Source organism: Rana temporaria, chromosome 5 (genome assembly GCF_905171775.1).
Source record: "Rana temporaria chromosome 5, aRanTem1.1, whole genome shotgun sequence".
Classification (NCBI taxonomy): Eukaryota; Metazoa; Chordata; class Amphibia; order Anura; family Ranidae; genus Rana; species Rana temporaria.
Window position 1 is genome coordinate 8,557,253 of NC_053493.1, and position 25,863 is coordinate 8,583,115.

Here is a 25,863-nt window from a genome sequence, read left to right on the forward strand (position 1 = left end):
GACAACCCTGGCCGTTGGTTGTCGGGGTCTTTGGGCAGGGGGGTTTATCGGAATCTGGGAAGCCCCCTTTAATTAGGGGGGGCCACCAGATCCTGGCCCTCACCCTATGTGAATGAGTATGGGGTACATGTACCCCTACCCATTCACCTGGGGGGGGGGGGGAAAGGTGTCACGGCACAGGTGGTGTATTGGCGATGCAGCCAGAAAAAGCTATTCCTGGGTTGCTTTATCAGAAAACTCGGAATGCTTGGGGGGGGGGGGGTATACAGTGTAATAGAAGAACCGGAATAAGAACTGCCATTGTTGGCTTCATTACATAGCGAGCCATTGGCCAGGAACAAGCATGCAGGATGAGCGTTCACTTTCAACCTTTAAGCTGAGTTTACATGTGAATTGGATGAGGTGTGAAAGCCCCCCCCCCCCCCCCTCGGCTTGTACTTGAGTCTCCCGCTGTGTCATGCAGTCTTAACTGCGGTTGGTGCCCGCCCACTGTAACAAAGCCCCACCTCCTCCTCCTCGTCTGTAATAGACTGAACACTGACTCGCTGCTGGGAAACTGAATGGGTGTTCCATCTATCACGGACAAGGCGGGGCTTTGTTACAGTGGACGGCTGCCGACTGTAGTTAAGAATGTGCATGAGGCTGCAGATGGGCACAGTGAGGCTGCAAATGGGCATTGTTGACCCTTTTTCCACTTTCGGTAGCTGCTGCACTTCTCACCCTAGGCTTATACTCGAGTCAATTATTTATTTATATATATATATATATATATATATATATATATATATATATATATATATATATATATATATATATATATATATATATATATATATATATATATATATATTTATTATTTTTGTAAAATTGGGTGCCTCGGCTTATACTCCAGTATATACAGTAAGTACAAACCTACACCGCTCCATGCTTGTTGTACAAACCACGGTCATTTGTCAGGGTGCCACTTCGAAGCCCAAAAAAATCTAGTAAATGGGCACAGGTGACCGCACTCCAAGATGTGAAGGATCCTAAATCCTTTATTGTCAATCCAAATGCACAGTTCAAGAGGTAAGGGATTGAATTGACATGTTCATGCGTTTGATCATAAATGTGTGAAACGCGTCGGCACCACCCCACTTGCCTGTTAACTGTAGATTTACAATAGTGTTTTTTTTTTTTTTTTTTGTATCTTTCACATCTTGATTGTGGTCACCTGCTTCCATTAACAAGATGTTGTTTACTGCATACATGTCTGTTCTTAGATCCTTGTAAATGGTCAAATGTTTTATTCCCCCCCCCCCCCCATGTCTAGTGTCTACATCTAACTTGTTGTTCGTTTTTCACTTTCAGGTGGCAATAATGTCGTCAGCAAGACCTGCAATGCCACTTGCCAAGAGAACAGCGTCAACTTCTTCTTCACTGCCAAAACTTCCTGCTGTTCCACCGATCTCTGCAACGTCAGCGGTGCCTCCAGTATCAAGTCCAAATACAGCGTCATTGCTGTGGCCCTGGGGGCCCTCATGAGACAATCAATATAAAGTGTGTGTGTGCGTTTTAGTATACAAACTAAGTTTTGTTTTTGTTTAATGTTTTATGGTGAAGTTGTGACTTTTTGGAAAGGAATTTTTTTTTTTTCTCATGAAAATGGGAGGTGACTTCCCGAAGCGCTCTGATTGGTGGTCTTAATGTGCGCCTACAAGAGGGCTTTGGGATAACGCACCATTTTTGTAGTTATTTCCTTAATTCCAAAAAGCTACATTTATTGTCTTAATACAGGGGTGCCCAACACACGGCTATGCATGTGGCCCAACACACAATTGTAAGCTTGCCAACATTTTTTACCCCAAACAAAAATCTTACCCCCCCCCCCCCACTCTTCACAATCACTCCTTGTTCATGTCGTCGGTTTTCCTCGGCACCGATATTGGTGAGCGGCTATTTTCAGGAAATGAAGAGCACTTTTAGAACCACATATCTGATGAGCACCATGAGAATTGTGTAAATGTGTTAATCAAAAATTGTGTCAAGTGTTGCACCTCGTTTTTGTTGTCCTTTTACCTTTTTTTTATAATAAAATATTACAAAAAAGTGAAGTCTGATTACTCGACTGCATTATTTATAGTGGTTTTTCTTAACCCTTTCAGTCAAGGCCCCCTTCATCCTCCTCCTACCCGCTCTATAGCCAAAAGACGGCTACAGTGCAGGCTCGCGTTGCTGGTTGGGGGCGCCGATGTACGTCCTCCCATTAAGTGATCGCTGTGTCCTTGGGACTCAGTTGATCAGGTCATGGGCATCCGCTCCATAGGGCAAGAGGGGGGCAATTGACCCCCCCTGGAAAATCGAGAAGGTGTTGAGGAGTTTTGCGGCCGTGGGCTGTCTGAGCGGTCCCGGGCCGGATGTCACACAGGCACAGCGAGCAGAGTGACGCCGACTCCCCCTCCAGTGTTTATGTGTACACAGGGTGAGGGAACCTGCTGTGCCTGTGCAGCGCTGGTGGCTGATCTGAGGTACTGAATGGGAGGGGGGGTCCGTCTGTGCTGAAGGGGGGGGGTTTGTGCTGAATGGGGGGTCCATATGTGCTGAAGGGGGGTCTGTACTGATGGGGGGGGGGGGGGGGGTTCATCTGTGCTGAAGGGGGTGGTCTGTGCGGAATGGAGGGGGGTCTGTGCTGAAGGGGTCCATCTGTGCAGAATGGGGGGTCTGTGCTGAAGGGGGGGGGGTCTGTGCTGAAGGGGGTCTGTACATTCTCTAGGCTATATTTATATGGGCATGGAGTGAAGCTGAATTATCTCAAGATCTATTTCACACTGCCAGCTGACCGCATTATCGGTAAAGCGGCGCTTTATCATCGTTTTAGCTACGCTATTCGGTCGCTAGCGGGGCGCTTTTATACCCCCCTATCCCTTAAAGAAAGGGTTAAATGTGACTGTGTATCGCTGCTGCTGAAGCGCCCCTCCCTGAAAACATTTCAGCGGACGCCCATGGATCAGGTTGGGGTAAAGAGCCAATTGTAGTTGGCCTTTACCACATGATCAGCTGTGTCCAATCACGGCTGATCACCTTGTAAGGACAAGCCCCAGTTATTGGCATTCCTTTTCTTGAGCTGACAGCGGGAGGAAAGGTGATAACCGGCTTGTGTGAAGGACGTCTACACTGATCAGTACAGGAGAAAAATGACCTGTTTTATAACAAACTATGAAAAGTGTGGTTCCAAATGTTTGGGTTTATTTTCTGTTTAGTGGGGGGGGGAAAAACAGTGGCACCCCATTGTAAAATATACACCATTGGTTTTACAAAACACGCCCACATCTGCACACAACTTTAGATGTCCTTTATTCTTCCATATGCACCTTTTGCATGCTGGTTTTGCAGGTCCGTTTTCGGTTTCAGGTCTGAATTTTTGCCTGAAACTGAGCCAATGACGCACGGGACCCTTCTGCTGGGCTCTTCACGGCCGCCCCCAAGATGTGTGAATCGGCTCCATTGACAGCCAGTCACACTATCCTGTCATGGGAAATTGATTTTAAGGGGAACCCCACGCCACAGGGGTCTCTCTACCCCCTCTGTCCACAACCCTGGGTAGTGGGCTTAATGTAATCTGGAATCCCCTTTTTAAAAAGGGGGGGCAGGTCCCAGCCCTACCACGTGAATGGGTATATGGTACTATATACCCCTGCCTATTCACCCAAAAAGTGTCTTTATTAAAAAAAAAAAAAAGTGTCCCTCACTGTTCCATCTATCGCGCTGCACCCAGAAAAACAAACTCCGCCTTCATTGCCGGCCGCTGAATGCCTCCTCCACAGTTTGGCAGTTCTTGTATAGGTAATGGAGAGGCCACCTGGTGGCACTGGTCCCTTATGACGTCACTGACCCAGCATGCACCAGTCTGTGACATCACAAGGGGGGTGGGGGTGGTGCCACCAGATTCGCCCCATGCTTAAAGCGGGAGTTCACCCTAAAAACATTTTTTTAACCTTAGATTGAGGCTCATTTTGTCTATGGGAATCGGCTAGTTTTTTTAAAATCGAAGCAGTACTTACCGTTTTAGAGAGCGATCTTCTCCGCCGCTTCCGGGTATGGTCTTCGGGAGTGGACGTTCCTATTTTGATTGACAGTCTTCCGACGGTCGCATCCATCGCGTCACGAGTAGCCGAAAGAAGCCGAACGTTGGTGCGGCTCTATACGGCGCCTGCGCACCGACTTTCGGAAAATCGTGATGCAATGGATGCGACCGTCAGAAGCCTGTCAATCAAAATAGGAACGCCCAGTCCCGCAGCCCATACCCGGAAGCGGCGGAGAAGATCGCTCTCTAAAACGGTAAGTACTGCTTCGATTTTAAAAAAAACACCCGATTCCCCTTCACAAAATGAGCCTCAATCTAATGTTAAAAATTAACATTTGTGGGTGAACCTCCACTTTAATATAGGAACTGTCAAAAGGCAGAAGATGCGGTTGGCCGTCAAGGAAGGTGGAGCATTCTTCCCCCCCCCCCCCTTTTTTTTTTTTAAGTGGATTTTTCACTGTCTGCCCCCTGCCCCTGCAGACCTCCACAGCCCAGGGTTGTGGGGAAGAGACCCTTGTCCCCATCAACATGGGGACAAGGTGCTTTGGGGCGGGCAGAGCCCCCCACCCCAAAGCACCCCTCCCCCAGGTTGAGGTCATGTGCCCTGATGTGGTTCAGGAGGGGAGGGCGCTCGCTCCCTTTTAATTTTGGCTTGGGGTTCCACTTGATACCTTTTTGGGTCTGGTATGGACCCATGTCTTTTTTTTTTTTTTTTTCCCATTTCAAAAGTTGCGTGTCGGCAATTGCAACCGTGAGTTTATTCTTTACAGGTACTTGTACAGCGCTGTCAATTTACGCAGAGCTTTTACATACAGTATATATTGTACATTCACATCAGTCACTACCCTCCAAGGAGTTTACAATATAAGGTCCCTGACTCACATTCGTACCTACATACTAGGGCCAATTTAGACAGGAGCCAATTCACCTACCAGCATCTCTTTAAAGTGTGGGAGGAAACCTGTGTGTGGGGTTTTTTTTTTCCCCCTTTGGAAATCTCATTTTTGCTGCAGCAGGTTCTATACATGCTACGGATGCACCACTTTACAGGCAGACAACGGGGACCCCCCCACAGGCACTGGCCCAGATTCAGGTAGAATTGCGCTATATTTGCGCGGGCACAGGGCAACGATTTTGCCCTGCGCCCACGCAAATATTTTGCGCTGCCCTCGATTCACGGAGCAGTAGCTCTGTGAATTGCGAGGGCGTGCCGGCAAAATTGCCCGGCGTAAGCGCGCGCAATGTAAATGATCCCGCCGGCGGGAATCATTTAAATTAGGCGTGCTCCCGCTCCCGCGCCGAGCGTACAGCGCATGCTCCGTCGGGAAACTTTCCCGACGTGCATTGCGGCAAATGATGTCGCAAGGACGTCATTTGCTTCAAAGTGAACGTGAATGGCGTCCATTCACGAATCACTTACGCAAACGCCGTGAAATTCAAATTTCACGGCGCGGGAGCTGCGGCTATACTTTAGCATTGGCTGCCCCTGCTATTAGAAAGGGCAGCCTTGCGCTAAAGTTGCCGTACGGAAACTCCGTACCTTGCTTGTGAATCAGTTGGTAGTATGCAATTTGCATACTACACGCTGATCACAATGGGAGCGCCCCCTAGCGGCACACGCAAGAATGCAGCCTAAAATCTGCGAGGCATAAGAGCCTTATGCCGCGCAGATTTTAGGCTGCAGTCGGTGTAACGAGGTTCCTGAATCAGGAGCACTCGTTACACCGGAGCAAGTAAGCAATTGCGCCGTGTAACTTATGGTTACACGGGCGCAATTGCTTCTTGAATCTGGGCCACTATATTTAACTATATTTAACTACTTGCTTACTGGGCACTTAACCCCCCCCCCCCCCCCCTGCCCAGACCATTTTTCAGCTTTCAGCGCTGATGCACTTTGAATGACAATTGCGCGGTCATACAACGCTGTACCAAATGAAATTTTTTATCATTTATGGCAGCAGGTTATTTGTCAGGTGAATGTGCCACTTGCCACCAGATGCAGTGCCGCTTGCCACCCATAGCCTGCCAGTTGCAGTGCTGCTGTCACTCCCTCTGCATGAGCCGCGTGCAAAGGAAAGGAGCGGCGTCACTATCTGGACAGTAAAGATCACACCAGTCCCTGCCGCTGGGTGCCGGAGAAGGAGGAGGTCTCGAGGTGGGTGGGGACAGCAGTGCTGCACTAGGCGCAGGCCTCACTCCCGGCCTCACTGTCTGAGAGTAAATTGTCACTGGTTGCAAGATGCCAGGCAGCGCCGGCCCTAGCAACCAGTTCTGGAAATGTAGTTCGTGGCGGGTGGCTGTGTCCTCTATTTCATTCCGGGACACTGTATTGTGGGGGGAGGAGGGATTATGATGTGGGGGGGGAGGGGGGATTATGGTGTGGGGTTGTTTTTCAGGGGTTGGGTTGGCCCCTTAGTTCCAGTGAAGGGAACTCTTAAGGCGTCAGCATACCAAGACATTTTGGACAATTTCATGTTCCAGACTTTGTGGGAGGAGTTTGGGGGACGGCCCCTTCCTGTTCCAACATGACTGCGCACAAAGCAAGGTCCATAAAGACATGGAGGAGGGGGTTTGGGGTGGAGGAATTTGACTGGCCTGCACAGAGTCCTGACCTCAACCTGATGGAAGACCTTTGGAAAGAATTGGAGCGGAGACTGCGAGCCAGACCTTCTCATCCAACATGAGTGCCTGACCTCACAAATGCGCCGTTCGTAAAAAAACGTCAATCACGTCGGGTCACCAGTCATTAACATAAAACACGCCCCCCTGTTCCACATTTGAATTAGGCGTGCTTAGGCCGGCCCATTGAAAGAATCCCAGTGCGCATGCGTCGGATAGAATGCCTAAGATACGTCGAACACTGCCTACGACGTGAACGTAACTTGCGCACAGCCCTATTTGCGTACGACTTACGCAAACAACGTAAAAAGATAGGCCTGTTCCGACGTCCATACCCTGCATGGGCTGCGCCACCTAGGGAGCAGCTTTATCTTTACGCCAACGTATCTCTTACGTTAACGGCGTAACTAATTGCGACGGGCGCACGTACGTTCGTGAATCGGCGTATCTTGCTCATTTGCATATTCATCGCCGAAATCGACGGAAGCGCCACCTAGCGGCCAGCGTAAATATTGCACCCTAAGATACGACGGCGTAGGAGACTTACGCCGCTCGTATCTTAGCCTAATTTAAGCGTATCTGGTTTCCAGAATACGCTTAAATTTACGACGGCGTAGATTCAGAGTTACCACGGCGTATCTACTGATACGCCGGTGTAACTGTCTCTGAATCTAGCCCTAAGACTGGGGATGTCGTTGTAGTTCATGTGCGTGTAAAGGCAGGCGTCCTAATACTTTTGGCAATATAGTTGTAGCGATACCCCCTCAGGAGCCGCTGATTAAATTTGGGATCGGCGTATTTAAGTTACCTCTTGTTGTGTCTAGGGGTGAAGGTAGTGAGTAGAGCAGAGATCGAATGTCCAGGCTGTTGGTTGACGTTTTCAAATGCTTTATTATCCTGGTCAAACACGACCAACTTGATGAAGAAAGGATAACTTTGCAGAATCAGGCTTTGGATAAAGAAAGCAGTCCTGCCCTCTGTAATTGTATTAGTCCCGTCGCCACTCCAGCCGGAGTGGGTGAAGTGCCCCCTGGACAGACCTCTGCCACAGGCCTGGCAGCCAGAGCGCCACTTGAAGCTTCTGGGAAGGAACAGGTCTCTGCCACAGACTTGCCACAGACTAAGGCCTCGCACTCACAGGGGCCTCGCGGCCGCCTAACTTACCCAATGCATTACCCCAGTTTTGAGGGACAGGGGACCTTAACGTTGCTGTGTTCAGGCAGCAATAAGAGCCCCGACTCAGGAGTGGGGACCGCCAGCGTCCCTAACAACCAGTGAATATCGGTGACACCACCCCTTGTGACGTCAATGACCCAGCATGCCCTCAGTCAATGACGTCACAAGGGGACGGGTTCAGCAGGTGACATCACCGGGTGGCCCCCGCCCCTTGGTTATTAAAGAGCAGGATCTGGGAGCCACCTTGTTAAAGGGGGCTTTCAGATTCCGATAAGCCCTCTGCCCGCAGACCCCCACTACCACCGGCTAGGGTTGTGGGGAAGAGGCTCTTGTCCTTGAATTATTTTTCCCATCATGGGTGTGAGTGGGGCCCCATGTCAAGTTTTGCCTAAGGCCTCACAAAGCCTAGAGCCGCCTCTGCGGTCAATGTCCGGTCACCAGATCCCCGATGGTTCGTTCAAGCCCTATTGGATCACCTGCCTCTGGGTTCTCCTCAGACCGATCCCCCACCGAACAGCACCCAGCTTGGGATCCTCTCAGTAGAAGTGGGAACCCAGTAAGTCACTGGGGTCCCTTTGTGGCATCAGTTGCTCCGGGCCATGAGGGCCCAGAGTCAGGAACTCCGCGTAGCACGCGACCCCAGGCCAGGTGGGCCATAGTGGTGGGGGCCATGATGTGCGCACACCCTAAAGGTGGGTGCCGCACCAGGAACCCGCGAAGAACCCAGAATAAATTTGTATAAATATATATCGCCATGTGTTGTATCAAACATTATTAACACATGAAACAAACGTGTCCACAATGGAATGTTTCCTGGAAGAAGACAAGTAGACAAGATATTCAGGTTGACCCCTCCCCCCCACCATCCTCCCCTCCTACCCCGGGGTGTCTGGACAAGTCATTGATGTCCTGTAATCATTAGATTGTCTCTGATCCAGCTCTCTTCTGCTAAACTGGACAATAATTATCTAATCCAGGAGTGTCGCCCTGGTGACTGTACAAGGTTTAAGGCCGGTGTTTCATCAGATTCAGCGACCCGTCAGAATTGGTAACGGAATTGACGTTCCGTTGCCGCCACCTTGCTACACCCCACACTCCTCCGTAGTAAGGATACTCTGAGAAGGGGATGGCGGACATCTTGTTACACCCACCGGAGTTTTGCATTTTTCACTTATTTTTAACAGTAAAGTGAGTTCATACAGTACAGTGGAACCTCGGATTACGAGTATAATCTGTTCCAGGAGAATGCTCGTAATCCAAAGCACTCGCATATCAAAGCGAGTTTCCCCATTGAAGTCAATGGAAACGAAAATAATTTGTTCCGCATTAAAGGGTCACTAAAGGAAAACATTTTTTTTTGCTGAAATTACTGTTTATTGGGTATAGAGACATAAAAGTTAACTGATTCCTTTTAAAAATGATTAAAAATTGAATTTAATCCATCATATAATATGCCTCTAGTTTCACTTTTGGTTTTAAAGGTACATACATGAAGTTCCGGGTGAGAGGTGAGTCGGGAAGACACACAGAACAAAAACAAACAAATCCAGGGCAGTGTTTTGTTTTTAAAATGAATCTGATTGGTTCTGAGGAGTTTTAGACACACAGTAATGACAGCTTAGACCACCGTGAAAATCTCCCAGTACTGTGGTTATAAGGAGCCAGACAACCAGGAAGTGTGGAGATCAGAGCAGAATTTCAGCTACTTCAAAGCAAAAACGAACAATGAGGACATGAAACCAGGACTGCAGTAAGGTAAAGGAAGCTATTTAACTAAAAAAAAAAATTCCTTTAGTGACCCTTTAACTTCAATGGCCTGCAATACCGCATGTGGCCAGAGGTGGGTGGGGGGTGCCGGAGAGCCTCAGAAACACACGGAAAGGCCGAAGGACAGCTCGGCTAAACTCGACAAACCTCGAGAACAGAGTAAAATGAAAAAAAAAAACCCGGTGGGTGTAACATAGGGCCAGATTCACGTAGAATCGCGGCGGCGTAACGTATCCTAGATACGTTACACCGCCGCGATTTTTCATCGCAAGTGCCTGATTCACCAAGCACTTGCGATGAAAACTACGCCGGCGGCCTCCGGCGCAAGGCAGGCCAATTTAAATGGGCGTGTGCCATTTAAATTAGGCGCGCTCCCGCGCCGGACCTACTGCGCATGCTCCGTTTCTTAACTCCCGCCGTGCTTTGCGCGCCGTGACGTCATTTTTTTGAACGGCGACGCGCGTAGCGTACTTCCGTATTCCCGGACGGCTTACGCAAACGACGTTAAATTTTGAATTTCGACGCGGGAACGACGGCCATACTTTAGACAGCAATACGCTTGCTGTCTAAAGTTAGGGCAGGAAAAATATCGACTAACTTTGCGACGGGAAACTAGACTAGCGGCGACGTAGCGAACGCGAAAATCCGTCGTGGATCGCCGTAACTCCTAATTAGCATACCCGACGCTGGTTTACGACGCAAACTCCCCCCAGCGGCGGCCGCGGAATTGCATCTTAAGATCCGACAGTGTAAAACACGCCATCACCGCATGTGGCTCACAGCAGGGGTCCATCCCTATTCACCGTTTCCGATTTCAGGACAAATTTTGGGCTGTATTCAGACCTCAAACTGGTCAAAAGACGTACAGGGATCCTGTGCAATTTCACACTGAAGCCACAGCGGAGATATGTGAACCGGCTCCATAGAGAGATGGTCAAAATCTCCTGCTATTGCCAAATGGATGTGGGTTTTTCACATCCAATTCGCATAGGTGTGAACCCAGGCTTAAGCTAAAAAGAAGTGTAGCGCCTGGTTATTTCAAAGTACCGGTGCTCAGAGGCGGCTCTTTAATTAGACAAATTAGGCGGTCGCCTAAGGCCTCACACTCACAGGGGCCTCGTGGCTGCCTAACTTACCCAATCCATTACCCCAGTTTTGAGGGACAGGGGACCTTAACACTGATGTGCTCAGGCAGCGTTAAGAGCCCTGACTCAGGAGCGGGGCCGCCAGCGTCCCTAACAATCAGTAAATATCCGTGACACCACCCCTTGTGACGTCAATGACCCAGTGTGCCCTCAGTCAATAACGTCACAAGGGGGCGGGTTCACCAGGTGACATCACCGGGTGGCCCCCGCCCCTTAATTAGTAAAGAGCAGGATCTGGGGGCCGCCTTGTTAAAAGGGCTTCCAGATTCCAATCAGCCCCCTGCCCACAGACCCCCACAACCACCGGCCAGGGTTGTGGGGAAGAGGCTCTTGTCCTTGAATTATTTTTCCCATCATGGGTGTGAGTGGGGCCCCATGTCAAGTTTTGCCTCACAAAGCCTAGAGCCGCCTCTGCCGGTGCTAGTTAAAGCGGGGGTTCACCCTATAAACCCCCCAAAAAAAAAAAAATGTTTTGTTCTACCATAAAATCAGGCATTGTAGCGCGAGCTACAGTATGCCTGTCCCGATTTTTTTATCCCCGTACTCACCGTTTACTCGTACATCGAAGATACCGACTCCCCTCGGGGAATGGGCGTGCCTATGGAGACGGAGGATGATTGACGGCCGGCTCTGGCGCGTCACGCTTCTCCGCAAATAGCCGAAATAGGCTTGGCTCTTCACGGCGCCTGCGCATAGCCTGTGCGCAGGCGCCGTGAAGAGCCGAGACCTACTCCGGCTGTCTTCGGGGAGAGTGACGTGCCAGGGCCGGCCGTCAATCATCCTCCCTCTCCATAGGCACGCCCATTCCCCGCGGGAGCCGAAATCTATAATGTACGATTACACTGTGAGTCCGGGGTTAAAAAAATCGGGACAGGCATACTGTAGCTCGCGCTACAATGCCTGTCTCGATGGTAAAATCGTGTCACTGAGGGTGAACCACCGCTTTAAATTTAGAGGGTGTTAACTGACTCTGATCCAGTTAATATGTTTAAATCTGGGTCTGTGTCTCAGCTTGGCTGTGCTGTGGGCTCATTCTGGGGTGCTCTTCCCTGGAAGGCCTTAATGGCCTTCCAGGTCGGGGGGCACGCGTGCCACGCAGTATTCCTGGTTCCGGGACTATATTGGTCCGGAACATTTGAGCTGTGGCAGGGAGCCCAGTAGTCGACTGGGTTCCCAACTCTGAAGATCCCAAGCGGTGTAGCTGTTCGGTGGGGAGTTCATCTGAGGAGAGCCAATGAGAGGCTGGCAATCCAAAAGGGTCTCGACAAACCACCGGGGATCATTGTAGCCGGCAGAGGCGTATCTAGTGAAAATAGCGCCTATGGCAAGCACTGAAACTGCGCCCCTGTCGAAACATTTGAAACCCTTTCAGATAACCTTAACAAAAAAAAAAACAGCTAACAAAACTAGTGATATTTATCATCTCTTGTGATACCTTGGGTAGTGACATATCCTCTTTATGGAGAAATCTGGGGTTTATTAGACCCCTCATCCCTCCTCTGCCCTCCAAGGCCAGGTAAATGCAGAACCAATACTGGAAGTGATGAAATCTTCATCACTTAAAGAGGAGTTCCACCTAAAAATTGAACTTCCTCTTAACCCACTCCTCGCCCCCTTACATGCCACATTTGGCATGTAATTTTTTTGGGGGGGGAGTGGGGGCTTCAGGAGAAGGGGACTTCCTGTCCCACTTCCTCCTTCCGCCGAGGGGCTGAAAAGGCGATTAAGCTTAATCGCCTTTTGGCAGCCCCTCCCTGTAGGCGATCGCCTAGGACACGTGACAGGTCCTAGGCGATCGCCTGTCCAATCAAACAGCGCAGCGCCGGAAACACTGGAGAGGGAAGACCAAAGAAAGAAGAAACACTGGAGAGAGAAGAAGAAGAAGCACTGGAGAGAGAAGAAGAAGAAACACTGGAGAGAGAAGAAGAAACACTGGAGAGAGAAGAAGAAGAAACACTGGAGAGAGGAGAAGAAGAAACACTGGAGAGAGAAGAAGAAACACTGGAGGGAGAAGAAGAAACACTGGAGAGAGAAGAAGAAACACTGGAGGGGGAAGACCAAAGAAAGAAGAAACACTGGAGAGAGAAGAAGAAGAAACACTGGAGAGAGAAGAAGAAACACTGGAGGGGGAAGAAGAAACACTGGAGGAATAAGACCGAAGGAAGAAGAAACCACTGGAGAGAGAAGAAGAAACACTGGAGGGGGAAGACCGAAGGAAGAAGAAACACTGGAGAGAGAAGAAGAAGAAACACTGGAGAGAGAAGAAGAAGAAACACTGGAGAGAGAAGAAGAAACACTGGAGGGAGAAGAAGAAACACTGGAGGGGGAAGACCAAAGAAAGAAGAAACACTGGAGAGAGAAGAAGAAGAAACACTGGAGAGAGAAGAAGAAACACTGGAGGGGGAAGAAGAAACACTGGAGGAATAAGACCGAAGGAAGAAGAAACCACTGGAGAGAGAAGAAGAAACACTGGAGGGGGAAGACCGAAGGAAGAAGAAACCACTGGAGAGAGAAGAAGAAACACTGGAGGGGAAGACCGAAGGAAGAAGAAACACTGGAGAGAGAAGAAGAAGAAACACTGAAGAGAGATGAAGAAACACTGGAGGGGGAAGAAGAAGAAACACTGGAGGGGGAAGACCAAAGAAAGAAGAAACACTGGAGAGAGAAGAAGAAGAAACACTGGAGAGAAAAGAAGAAGAAACACTGGAGAGAGAAGAAGAAACACTGGAGGGGGAAGAAGAAACACTGGAGAGAGAAGAAGAAACACTGGAGAGAGAAGAAGAAGAAACACTGGAGGGGGAAGAAGAAACACTGGAGGAATAAGACCGAAGGAAGAAGAAACCACTGGAGAGAGAAGAGAAAGAAGAAACAAAGGAGGAAGACACGATTTGTAATAAAGGACATGTCAAAAACCATCTCTTGTGTTTTGTAACACACTTCTTTTTTTTTTGGAGAATGGGTAGGGGTACAATACTCATCCACATGGGGGGGGGCAGAATGTGGGGGTGCCCTTGTTAAAAGGGGCCTCCAGATTCCGGTAAGCCCTCTGCCCACAGACACCCACAACCACCACCCTGGGTTGTCAGAAAGAGGCCCTTGTCCCCAACAACATGAGCAGAGCCCCACCCCCAAAGCAACCCCCTCCTGTTGAGGGAATGCGGCCAGATATGGTTCGGAGGGGGGGGGGGTACTTGTCCCTTCCCTTTACTGACCTGCATGCTCGGATAAGGGTCTGGTAAATACCTCACGCAATTAAAAAAAAAATTGGCATGGGGGTGTCCCCTCTAAATCCACACCAGACCTGAAGGGTTCCACAATGCATCAATGTGAATGGCCTCCTCTCCTCCCCAATGAACATTTACAGCGGGGCCGCCTCTCCCACAATGCATCAATGTGAATGGGCCACCTCTCCCACAATGCATCAATGTGAATGGGCCCCTCTCCCACAATACATCAATGTGAATGGGCCCCTCTCCCACAATGCATCAATGTGAATGGACCCCTCTCCCAATATGCATCAATGTGAATGGGCCCCTCTCCCACAATGCACCAATGTGAATGGTCCCCTCTCCCAATATGCATCAATGTGAATGGGCCCCTCTCCCACAATGCGTCAATGCGAATGGGCCCCTCTCCCAATATGCATCAATGTGAATGGGCCCCTCTCCCACAATGCACCAATGTGAATGGGCCCCTCTCCCAATATGCATCAATGTGAATGGGCCCCTCTCCCAATATGCATCAATGTGAATGGGCCCCTCTCCCACAATGCGTCAATGCGAATGGGCCCCTCTCCCAATATGCATCAATGTGAATGGGCCCCTCTCCCACAATGCACCAATGTGAATGGGCCCCTCTCCCAATATGCATCAATGTGAATGGGCCCCTCTCCCACAATGCACCAATGTTAATGGGCCCCTCTCCCACAATGCATAAATGTGAATGGGCCCCTCTCCCACAATGCATCAATGCGAATGGACCCCTCTCCCACATTGCATCAATGCGAATGGGCCCCTCTCCCACAATCTGAGTGACCCACTATATATCCCCTGTACCCATACAATGCCCACTGAAACCAATACAAACTCATCATGGCTCCCTACAACCCAATGTAGAATGGAAACACCACATTTTGGGTCCTTCAAAAATTTCTCACAGTTGTAAGTCAAAGTCAAGATACAAATGTCTGTATTCCAAACAATGGGCTAGATTCAGCAAGAATTTACGCCGGCGTATCCATAGATACGCCACGTAAATTCAAATCTGCGCCGGCGTATCTTCTTTCTGTATTCAGAAAGCAAGATACGCCGAAATTAGGCTAAGATCCGACTGGCGTAAGTCTCTTACGCCATCGTATCTTAGGGTGCATATTTACGCTGGCCGCTAGGTGGCGCTGCCGTCGATTTCAGCGTAGAATATGCAAATGACCTGGATACGCCGATTCAGAAACGTACGTGCGTTTACGTTAGGCTTTTTCCGGCGTAAGGTTGCTCCTGGGTCTATGAGGCGTACGCAATGTTAAGTATGCACGTCATTCTCGCGTTAAATTTTTACGTTGTTTGCGCAAGTCGTTCGCGAATAGGGCTGTACGTAAGTTACGTTCACGTCTAAAGCATTGACGATTTGCGGCGGAATTTCGAGCATGGGCCGTTCGTAAAAAATGTCAAATACGTGGGGTCACACTAAATTTATATAAAACACGCCCACATCATCCAAATTTGAATTAGGCGGGCTTACGCCGGAGCACATACGTTACTCCGCCGTAACTTAGGGCGCAAGTTCTTTCAGAATACGGAACTTGCGCCCTAATTTAACGGCGGCGTAACGTATCGGAGATTACGCAGGGCTACCTGAATCTAGCCCAATGTGTGTGCAGGGTGGGGTACGGGCCCCGTAATGCCCCCACCCCGGGCTCCTGAGTTCCTCTCTACACCTGGGGCATCCTTAGTTTTTGTTTAGACAGCAACCTGTCCATCAGAATCTTCCCCCACCGCCCATAACAGAGACCATTATTTACATTCCACGTCTGAGGATAACTGACACACCTAGGGGGTTGGACTCCGTGGTCTTCCAGGAATCTGGAATCATCAGTCACTAATGAACCTATATAAGGAAGGAGCAGGGTGGAGGAAACACTCACTCTACTTCCCAGAGAACAATGGCAGCCTACACAAGTCTCCTGGTCCTGATGGTCCTCTGCATTGCTTCAGGTACGTCCATTCCATGTCTTCTTTATTATTGTGGGATCTCCATCATCTGGAATAATCAATTGTTCTGTAATAATAAAAAAAAGCTTTTGCTAAATGGTTAGACCACTGAAAATGATGATGTGTTGGAACAGACGGAGCCTACTGACTCCTGGGGATTGCCCTGGCTCTGTTCCTGTATGTGCATACGTTTTTTTTTTTACTTCTATTATATTCCTAATTTTAATTTTTTTTGACTGTATATCTACACTGCTGAAATATATCATTATAATATTTTTAATTAGAAAACCCTGTGTGCATGTTTGAGAGAGTGTTCAGCTTGATGAATGTGTGTGGGGGTTTTTATTTTTTATATATGTGTGGTGGTGGGTTTTTGTTTTGTGAAAAATGTTTTGCACTTTTGGGTCTTAATTTTATTTTTTTTACTAAATCTGTAGAGTGCATATCTGGTGGGTGCAGCTGTGCATGGTAGCCAATTGGCTAGTAACTTAAGCTTGTGCAATTAAAGTGATGCTAAAGCTTTACAAGCTCACCAACAGCACTCATGGGAAACTAATGTTAGTAAAATGACTTGCGAATTTGAGTATCGCAACGGACCAAATTCGCAATAGAATTTGCAGCAGTGTGAACCTTGCCTAAGTGCTACTTTAATTACCACTTTAATCCGCCACAGAACCTGTGTAATTGCTGTGTTTTTTGGTTTTAATGGGATGAGGTGGGAACCCTACATCTAGGTCAGTCGTCTCCAAACTGTGGCCTGGGGGCCAGATGCGGCCCTTTGCTTGATTTTTTTTATCCGGCCCTTGGGGTGCTTTTTTATTCATTGGCACCAGTGACGGGGCAGAAGTCCTCCCAATGACGGGGCAGAAGTCCTCCCAATGACGGGGCAGAAGTCCTCCCAATGACGGGGCAGAAGTCCTCCCAATGACGGGGCAGAAGTCCTCCCAATGACGGGGCAGCATTCCTCCCAATGATGGGGCAGCATTCCTCCCAATGATGGGGCAGCATTCCTCCCAATGATGGGGCAGCATTCCTCCCAATGATGGGGCAGCATTCCTCCCAACGACACCAATGATGGGGCAGCATTCCTCCCAGTGATGGGGGCAGACTTCCTCCCAGTGATGGGGCACTTAAGGACCGCCTCCTGCACATTTACGTCAGCAGAATGGCACTGTGGCCTGGGGGCCAGATGCGGCCCTTTGCTTGATTTTATCTGGCCTTTGGGGTGCTTTTTTATTCATTGGCACCAATCAAGGGGCAGACGTCCTCCCAGTGACGGGGCAGACGTCCTCCCAGTGACGGGGCAGACGTCCTCCCAGTGATAGGGGATTTTGTACTCCTGATGGCCACAGTCCGGCCCCCTTAGAGTCTGGAGGACAGTAATCCGGCCCTTTGTTTAGAAAGTTTGGATCTGATCTAGGTCACGGTTTGGCTAACAACTCTTTTTACTCCTGACTACATCAAATATAATTTTTGTTGAGCTGGGTGGCCACCCACAACTTTCAATTTTCGGACTTGTATTGGATTAGCTTCAATCGCTAGGATTAACAACTGATCACTCAACAAATGGCTCCCTTATGGGTTGGCGACACCCATAAGGGAGCATGCATGTAGAGCAGGGTTCCATGTAGGGTTGCCACCTCATACTTTTAAATTGAACACATATTTACTACGCCAGTTCTGTGGCTGATTAAGGGTGGTCAGTTTAATTGCCACCTTCAATCAGCCACAGAACCTGTGTAATATGTTCAGTTTCAAGGGAATGAGGCGGAAACCATAGTTCTAGGGTTCCTCCAGAGGTTGTTGGAGGTTCCTTGAGCAATTTCTGCCCTTTCAGATACGTTCCCACTGACACCATTGATCCTTTTTAGCTATATGTAAGGGGGTAATGCTTCCTAATGACCCCCCCCCCTTCCGACCATCACACTAATGTATCCTGAGTTGTAGATGTAGTCTATATTAGCAGGAGTCTTCCCCCCCCCCCCCCCCCGAGACCAAGAAGATCCCTCTGGGGTTAGAACCTCAGTAGGGTTTCTGATGCTGTCTATTTCCCAGTTGGTTTGGTTCCCTTTCATGGGACAGGAAATGAGTGGAGAAATAAGCTTTAACTTTCCCTCACCAAACAAGGGTTTGGATGGAGATCCACCAGGTGGCACAATTGGTGGCACAGATATTTGGCCCAAAGTATAGTAGAGAATGTTGTTGACCCAACACCTGGCTTCAGCCGTAATGTAATTAGCTTTGTATAGCCAGGAAGCGTTCGAGCCTCGAAGAAGGGTTTTTGTAGACCACCCTACCAGAAGAAGCGTTCATTAAGGATATTGCATAACCTGAATGCTAAACAGTGGAAATCTCTGCCACACGGGGAGTGGAATTTTTGGAGTGTGGAGTTGTTGGGGATGCTTTAGGGGGACAGGCAGTTGTTAGAGGGGGGGGGTTGCTAAATACTGGAGAGTGCAAATTCTGGGGCTATGCATGGTCAGTGAAGCTGAGACACCAGGGCTGTCATCGGACGGGGGCGACTACAGATGTGTGCTCATGCCAGCATAATACAGTGTCCTGCAAACAGTAGTGTCTACTCCACAGGTCATCCTGTCCTTTACTGTCACACTGCCTGCCCCCCCTCCTGTCACACTGCCTGCCCCCCCTCCTGTCACACTGCCTGCCCCCCCTCCTGTCACACTGCCTGCCCCCCCTCCTGTCACACTGCCTGCCCCCCCTCCTGTCACACTGCCTGCCCCCCCTCCTGTCACACTGCCTGCCCCCCCTCCTGTCACACTGCCTGCCCCCCCTCCTGTCACACTGCCTGCCCCCCCTCCTGTCACACTGCCTGCCCCCCCTCCTGTCACACTGCCTGCCCCCCCTCCTGTCACACTTCTTCCCCCCCCCCCCTCCTGTCACTCTTCTTCCCCCCCCCCCCTCCTGTCACTCTATCCTCCCCCCCCCCTCCTGTCACTCTATCCTCCCCCCCTCCTGTCACTCTATCCCCCCCCCCTCCTGTCACTCTTCTTCCTTCCCCCCCCCCCTCCTGTCACTCTTCTTCTTCCCCCCCCCCCCTTCTGTCACTCTTCTTCTTCCCCCCCCCCCCTTCTGTCACTCTTCTTCTTCTTCCCCCCCCCCCTTCTGTCACTCTTCTTCTTCTTCCCCCCCCCCTTCTGTCACTCTTCTTCTTCTCCCCCCCCCCCCTTCTGTCACTCTTCTTCTTCTTCCCCCCCCCCCCTTCTGTCACTCTGCCTGCCCAGGGGTTAAAGCGGAGGTTCACCGGGAAATTGCTATTTTTACCCTTGGATTCCTGCTCATTTTGTCTAGGGGAATCGGCTAGTTTTTTTAAAATCGAACCTGTACTTCCCTTTTTAAGAGAGCGATCTTCTCCGCCACTTCTGGGTATGGGTCTTCGGGACTGGGCGTTCCTTCTTGATTGACAGTCTTCCGACGGTCGCATCCATCGCGTCACGATTTTCCGAAAGTAGCCGAACGTCAGTGCGCAGTATAGAGCCGCACCAACGTTCGGCTTCTTTCAGCTACTCGTGACGCGATGGATGCGACCATCGGAAGCCTGTCGGAAGACTGTCAATCAAATAGGAACGCCCAGTCCCGAAGACCCATACCCGGAAGCGGCGGAGAAGATCGCCCTCTACAACGGTAAGTACGGCTCGGGTTGTAAAACAAATAGCCGATTCCCCTAGACACAACGAGCATCAATCTAAGGGTATCTAAAGTAAAAAAAAAAACATTTATGGGAGAACTCCCGCTTTAAATAGTCCTGTTCCTTCCCCTGGCCCCCAGCTGATTCCACAGAATATACTGGAATAGCTGAACAGCCTTATGGCTCATTTACACATGTAGTGCCCTCTGAAGAGCAATCCACAGGATTGGCTCGCACAGGGCGCCTGAACACCTAAGGCCGGCCCTGGGGGAGACCTTCCAATGACGGAACGGGACGTCGTTTATGGTGCATCCAAAATGTGGCAAATATAATTTTGAAATGATTCTAATTTTTAATCTTCTTTTTTTTTTTTTTTTTTTTTCCCCCACAGCTGTTTCACTAAAATGCTACACCTGTCTATTGGAGCCTAGCAATGCAAACTGCACGACCGTTGCCACCTGCGCTGCAAACCAGAGCTTCTGCTTGACCGCAATCAATGGAATTGGTAAGAAGTTTTATATCCACCATTCTGTAGAATTTTCAAAACTGATTGGTGGGCCGATCTTGGTTGTGCAGTTGTGTGCTCTTCCAGCAACGGGTCTACATCCCCTTTTATTTTTTTATTTTTTTTTTAGCACTGGTTTCTAATTGTTGCCTCCAGTGGTGGTGCGTCCCCCCCCTCTCTTCTGCCACCTATCACCATGGATAGATTTTAACCACTTAAGACCCAGACCTTGAGGCAGCTAAAGGACCAGGCCAGGTCTTGTGATTCGGCACTGCGTTGCTTTAACAGACAATTGCGCGGTCGTGCGTCGTGGCTCCCAAACAAAATTGGCGACCCTTTTTTTTTTTTCCCCCACAAATAGAGATTTCTTTTGGTGGTATTTGATCACCTCTGCGGCTTTTTTTTTTTTTTGCGCTATAAACAAAATAATAAATATCCCCCAAAAATATATAAAAAACATTTTTTTTTTTTCCTCAGTTTAGGCCGATACGTATTCTTCTACCTATTTTTGGTAAAAAATCGCAATAAGCGTTTATCGGTTGGTTTGCACAAAATGTATAGCGTTTACAAAATAGGGGATAGTTTTACTAATGGCGGCGATCAGCTTCTTTTTTTTTTTTTTTTTTTTTTCGTGACTGCAACATTATGGCGGACAATTTTGACACATTTTTGGGACCATTGTCATTTTCACAGCAAAAAATGCATTTAAAATGCATTGTTTACTGTGAAAATGACAATTGCAGTTTGGGAGTTAACCACAAGGGGGCGCTGAAGGGGTTATGGATGACCTAATATGTGTTTCTAACTGTAGGGGGGGTGGCTGTAGGTGTGACGTCATCGATCGTGTATCCCTATAAAAGGGATTGCATGATCGATGCAGCCGCCACAGTGAAGAACGGGGAAGCTGTGTTTACACACGACTCTCCCCGTTCTTCAGCTCCGGGGACCGATCGCGGGACTCCAGCGGCGATTGGATCCCGGAGGTTCGGACCGGGGCGCGCGCCCGTGACCCACGGCTGGGTACTAGCACAGGACGTACCTATACGTGCATGTGCCATTCTGCTGACGTAAATGTGCAGGAGGCGGTCCTTAAGTAGTGGTCCTTAAGTGGTTAATCTATCTATGGCCGCTGCTGATGCCCCCTATTCAGGTGTCGAGCCCCTTGTTGGCCACCTGAATTACAGCGGTGCATTATTTTTTTTTTTTTTTTTTTTTTTTTTTTTTGGGAAGCGCTTGATTAGAGCCGTAGGCTGGTGAACAGTGGGCGCCATGCTGGGTGGTCGCTGTTCACTCAGCGTTGTTAGGAAAGCGATTCCTTACACTGACCCGCCTCGGACAATCAGGTGCTTGGGTCTGTTACCTGTCACCTGATTGGCTGAAACAGGTGCTGTGATTGGACTGGGGAAGACATCGTGGATGCCACCGTGACCCGCTGCAAGACGGGCAAGTGCCGGGCGAGGCACACTGGCGTTTGATGGGCACGGTGGCTAGGTTTTTTTTTTTTTTGCCGCCCCAAAAAATGTGATCACCAGCCGCCACTGGTCAACTCCCAGAATGGCCAATCTTGGTGGGTTTTGCTTATAAACAATCCTGCCATATGCTGAGAATCATCGCAATCAAGTGGGAGGAAAAAAATAAGACCTAGAACTGGAATATTTATTGAAACGCAAAGTTTTATGCCCTTTAAAAGAAAAAGATGGCCACAGTTACTGTCAAATTAAATGTAAGTGTGTGTGTGGTGTCCCCCCCCCCCCCCCCCCTTGCTGGAAGCAATCTGATGTTGCAGAATTTGAGATGGACACTCTATTACGGGAGGGTTAATATCTTTATACAGATACAGGGCTGGTGCAGGGATTTGTCTTGGGCAAAGGTGTGTGTGTGTGTGTGTGTGTGTGTGTGTGTGTGTGTGTTTTTTTTTCCCACCCCACATCCTGGCACCCTAAGGCAGCCGCCTAAGAAGCCTTAGGCCTCCTGGATATGTCCCCGACTGCTGCCAATTGTCCCCGCTTCTAATAAGTCTCAGGAAAACCTCCAGATCACCTCGATTCCTGCACCTTCATACCTCGGATCTCCCTGATTTGTTGCATCGCTGTAGACCACTGTGCCCCCTCCTTCACACTTGTTGCCCCCCCTGTACCTCCTACATACCTGTTCTTCACTGTGGGGGGCAATGTTGATGAGGACAAGGGCCTCTTCCCGACAACCCTGGCCGTTGGTTGTCGGGGTCTGTGGGCAGGGGGGTTTATCGGAATCTGGGAAGCCCCCTTTAATTAGGGGGGCCACCAGATACTGGCCCTCGCCCTATGTGAATGAGTATGGGATAGAAAGCTCGGGGGGGGGGGGGTATACAGTGTAATAGAAGAACAGGAATAAGAACTGCCATTGTTGGCTTCATTACATAACAAGCTATTGATCAGGAACAAGCATGCAGGATGAGCGTTCACTTTCAACCTTTAAGCTGAGTTTACATGTGAATTGGATGAGGTGTGTGTGGGGGGGGGGGGGGGGGGGTTCTGAAAGCCCCCCCCCCTCGGTTTGTACTTGAGTCTCCCGCTGTGTCATGCAGTCTTAACTGCGGTTGGTGCCCGTCCACTGTAACAAAGCCCCACCTCCTCCTCCTCCTCGTCTGTAATAGACTGAGCACTGACTCGCTGCTGGGAAACTGAATGGGTGTTCCCTCTATCACGGACAAGGCGGGGCTTTGTTACAGTGGCCGACTGTAGTTAAGACTGTGTGCATGAGGCTGCAGATGGGCACAGTGAGGCTGCAAATGGGCATTGTTGACCCTCTTTCCACTTGCAGTAGCTGCTGCACTTCTCACCCTAGGCTTATACTTGAGTCCATTTTTTTTTTTTTTGTGTGTGTGGTAAAATTGGGTGCCTCGGCTCCAGTATATACAGTAAGTACAAACCACGGTCACTTGTCAGGGTGCCACTTCGAAGCCAAAAAAAATCTAGTAAATGGACACAGGTGACCGCACTCCAAGATGTGAAGGATCCTAAATCCTTTATTGTCAATCCAAATGCACAGTTCAAGAGGTAAGGGATGGCAATGACATGTTCATGCGTTTGATCATAAATGTGTGAAACGCGTCGGGACCACCCCACTTGCCTGTTAACTGTAGATTTACAATAGTGTTTTTTTGTATCTTTCACATCTTGATTGTGGTCACCTGCTTCCATTAAGATTTTCTTTACTTCATACATGTCTGTTCTTGGATCCTTGTAAATGGTCAAATGTTTTATCCCCCCCCCCCCATGTCTAGTGTCTACGTCTAACTTGTTGTTCTCTTTCACTTTCAGGTGGCAATAATCTCATCTCCAAGACCTGCAATGCCACTTGTAAAGAGAGCAGCGTCAACTTCTTCTTCACTGCCAAATCTTCCTGCTGTTCCACCGATCTCTGCAACGTCAGCGGTGCCTCCAGTATCAAGTCCAAATACAACGTCATTGCTGTGGCCCTGGGGTTCCTGGGGGCCCTCATGAGACAATCCATATAAAGTGTGCGTTTAGTATACAAACTTTGTTTTTGTTTAATGTTTTATGATGAAGTTGTGACTTTTTGGAAAGATTTTTTTTTTTTCTCATGAAAATGGGAGGTGACTTGCCGAAGCGCTCTGATTGGTGGTCTTAATGAGCGCCTACAAGAGGGCTTTGGGATAACGCACCATTTTTTGTAGTTAAGTTATATTTCCTTAATTCCAAAAAGTCAAATTTGTTGTCTTAATTCAGGGGTGCCCAACACACGGCTATGCATGTGGCCCAACACACAAAATTGTAAACTTGCCAAAATGTTTTACCCCCCCCCCCCCCACTCTTCACAATCACTCCTTGTTCATGTCGTCTGTTTTCCTCGGCACCGATATTGGTGAGCGACTATTTTCAGGAAATGAAGAGCACTTTTAGAACCACATATCTGATGAGAATTGTGTAAATGTGTTAATCAAAAATTGTGTCAAGTGTTGCACCTCGTTTTTGTTCTTTTACCTTTTTTATAATAAAATATTACAAAAAAGTGAAGTCTGATTACTCGACTGCATTATTTATAGTGGTTTTTCTTAACTTTTTCAGTCAAGGCACCCTTCATCCTCCTCCTACCCGCTCTCTAGCCAAAAGGCGGCTACAGCGCAGGCTCACGTTGCTTGTTGGGGGCGCCGATGTACGTCCTCCCCATTAAGTGATCACTGTGTCCTTAGGACTCAGTTGATCAGGTCATGGGCATCCGCTCCATAGGGCAAGGGGGGGCAATTGACCCCCCCCCCCTGGAAAATCGAGAAGGTGTTGAAGAGTTTTGCGGGCTGTCTGAGCGGTCCCGGGCCGGATGTCACACAGGCACAGCGAGCAGAGTGACGCCGACTCCCCCTCCAGTGTTTATGTGTACACAGGGTGAGGGAACCTGCTGTGCCTGTGCAGCGCTGATGGCTGATCTGAGGTACTGAATGGGAGGGGGGGGGGGGGGTCCGTCTGTGCTGAATGGGGGGTTTGTGCTGAATGGGGGGTCCATATGTGCTGATGGGGGGGGGGGGGTGGTCTGTGCTTAAAGGGGGTCCATCTGTACTGAATGGGGGGGCTGTGTGGAATGGAGGGGGGTCTGTGCTAAAGGGGCTCCATCTGTGCAGAATGGGGGGGTCTGTGCTGAAGGGGGTCTGTACATTCTCAAGGCTATATTTAATTGGGCATGGAGTGAAGCTGAATTATCTCAAGAGCTATTTCACACTGCCAGCTGACCGCATTATCGGTAAAGCGGCGCTTTATCATCGTTTTAGCTACGCTATTCGGTCGCTAGCGGGGCGCTTTTATACCCCCCTATCCCTTAAAGAAAGGGTTAAATGTGACTGTGTATCGCTGCTGCTGAAGCGCCCCTCCCTGAAAACATTTCAGCGGACGCCCATGGATCAGGTTGGGGTAAAGAGCCAATTGTAGTTGGCCTTTACCACATGATCAGCTGTGTCCAATCACGGCTGATCACCTTGTAAGGACAAGCCCCAGTTATTGGCATTCCTTTTCTTGAGCTGACAGCGGGAGGAAAGGTGATAACCGGCTTGTGTGAAGGACGTCTACACTGATCAGTACAGGAGAAAAATGACCTGTTTTATAACAAACTATGAAAAGTGTGGTTCCAAATGTTTGGGTTTATTTTCTGTTTAGTGGGGGGGGAAAAAACAGTGGCACCCCATTGTAAAATATACACCATTGGTTTTACAAAACACGCCCACATCTGCACACAACTTTAGATGTCCTTTATTCTTCCATATGCACCTTTTGCATGCTGGTTTTGCAGGTCCGTTTTCGGTTTCAGGTCTGAATTTTTACCTGAAACTGAGCCAGTGACGCACGGGACCCTTCTGCTGGGCTCTTCACGGCCGCCCCCAAGATGTGTGAATCCGCTCCATTGACAGCCAGTCACACTATCCTGTCATGGGAAATTGATTTTAAGGGGAACCCCACGCCACAGGGGTCTCTCTACCCCCTCTGTCCACAACCCTGGGTAGTGGGCTTAATGTAATCTGGAATCCCCTTTTTAAAAAGGGGGGGCAGGTCCCAGCCCTACCACGTGAATGGGTATATGGTACTATATACCCCTGCCTATTCACCCAAAAAGTGTCTTTATTAAAAAAAAAAAAAGTGTCCCTCACTGTTCCATCTATCGCGCTGCACCCAGAAAAACAAACTCTCCGCCTTCATTGCCGGCCGCTGAGTGCCTCCTCCACAGTTTGGCAGTTCTTGTATAGGTAA

The 25,863-nt window shown here is 49.2% G+C and overlaps 1 protein-coding gene across 2 annotated transcripts in view; it reads left to right on the top strand.

Annotated features, from left to right (window-relative positions):
• The window catches only part of LOC120939789 (lymphocyte antigen 6E-like), a 32,704-nt gene extending 8,562 nt beyond the window's left edge, over nt 1-24,142 (top strand). Inside the window, exons 1-3 of one of the 2 annotated variants that reach the window (XM_040352145.1) lie at nt 15,875-15,980; nt 20,015-20,128; nt 23,431-24,142. In XM_040352145.1, the coding sequence (XP_040208079.1) occupies nt 15,929-15,980; nt 20,015-20,128; nt 23,431-23,627 (363 nt within the window). In that variant the 5' untranslated portion in view covers nt 15,875-15,928 and the 3' untranslated portion in view covers nt 23,628-24,142. Of the gene's footprint in view, nt 1-1,350; nt 1,487-15,874; nt 15,981-20,014; nt 20,129-23,430 lie in introns of those variants that run through there. The other variant, XM_040352146.1, reaches the window with a different exon arrangement.
• The last annotated feature ends 1,721 nt before the right edge of the window (nt 24,143-25,863 follow it).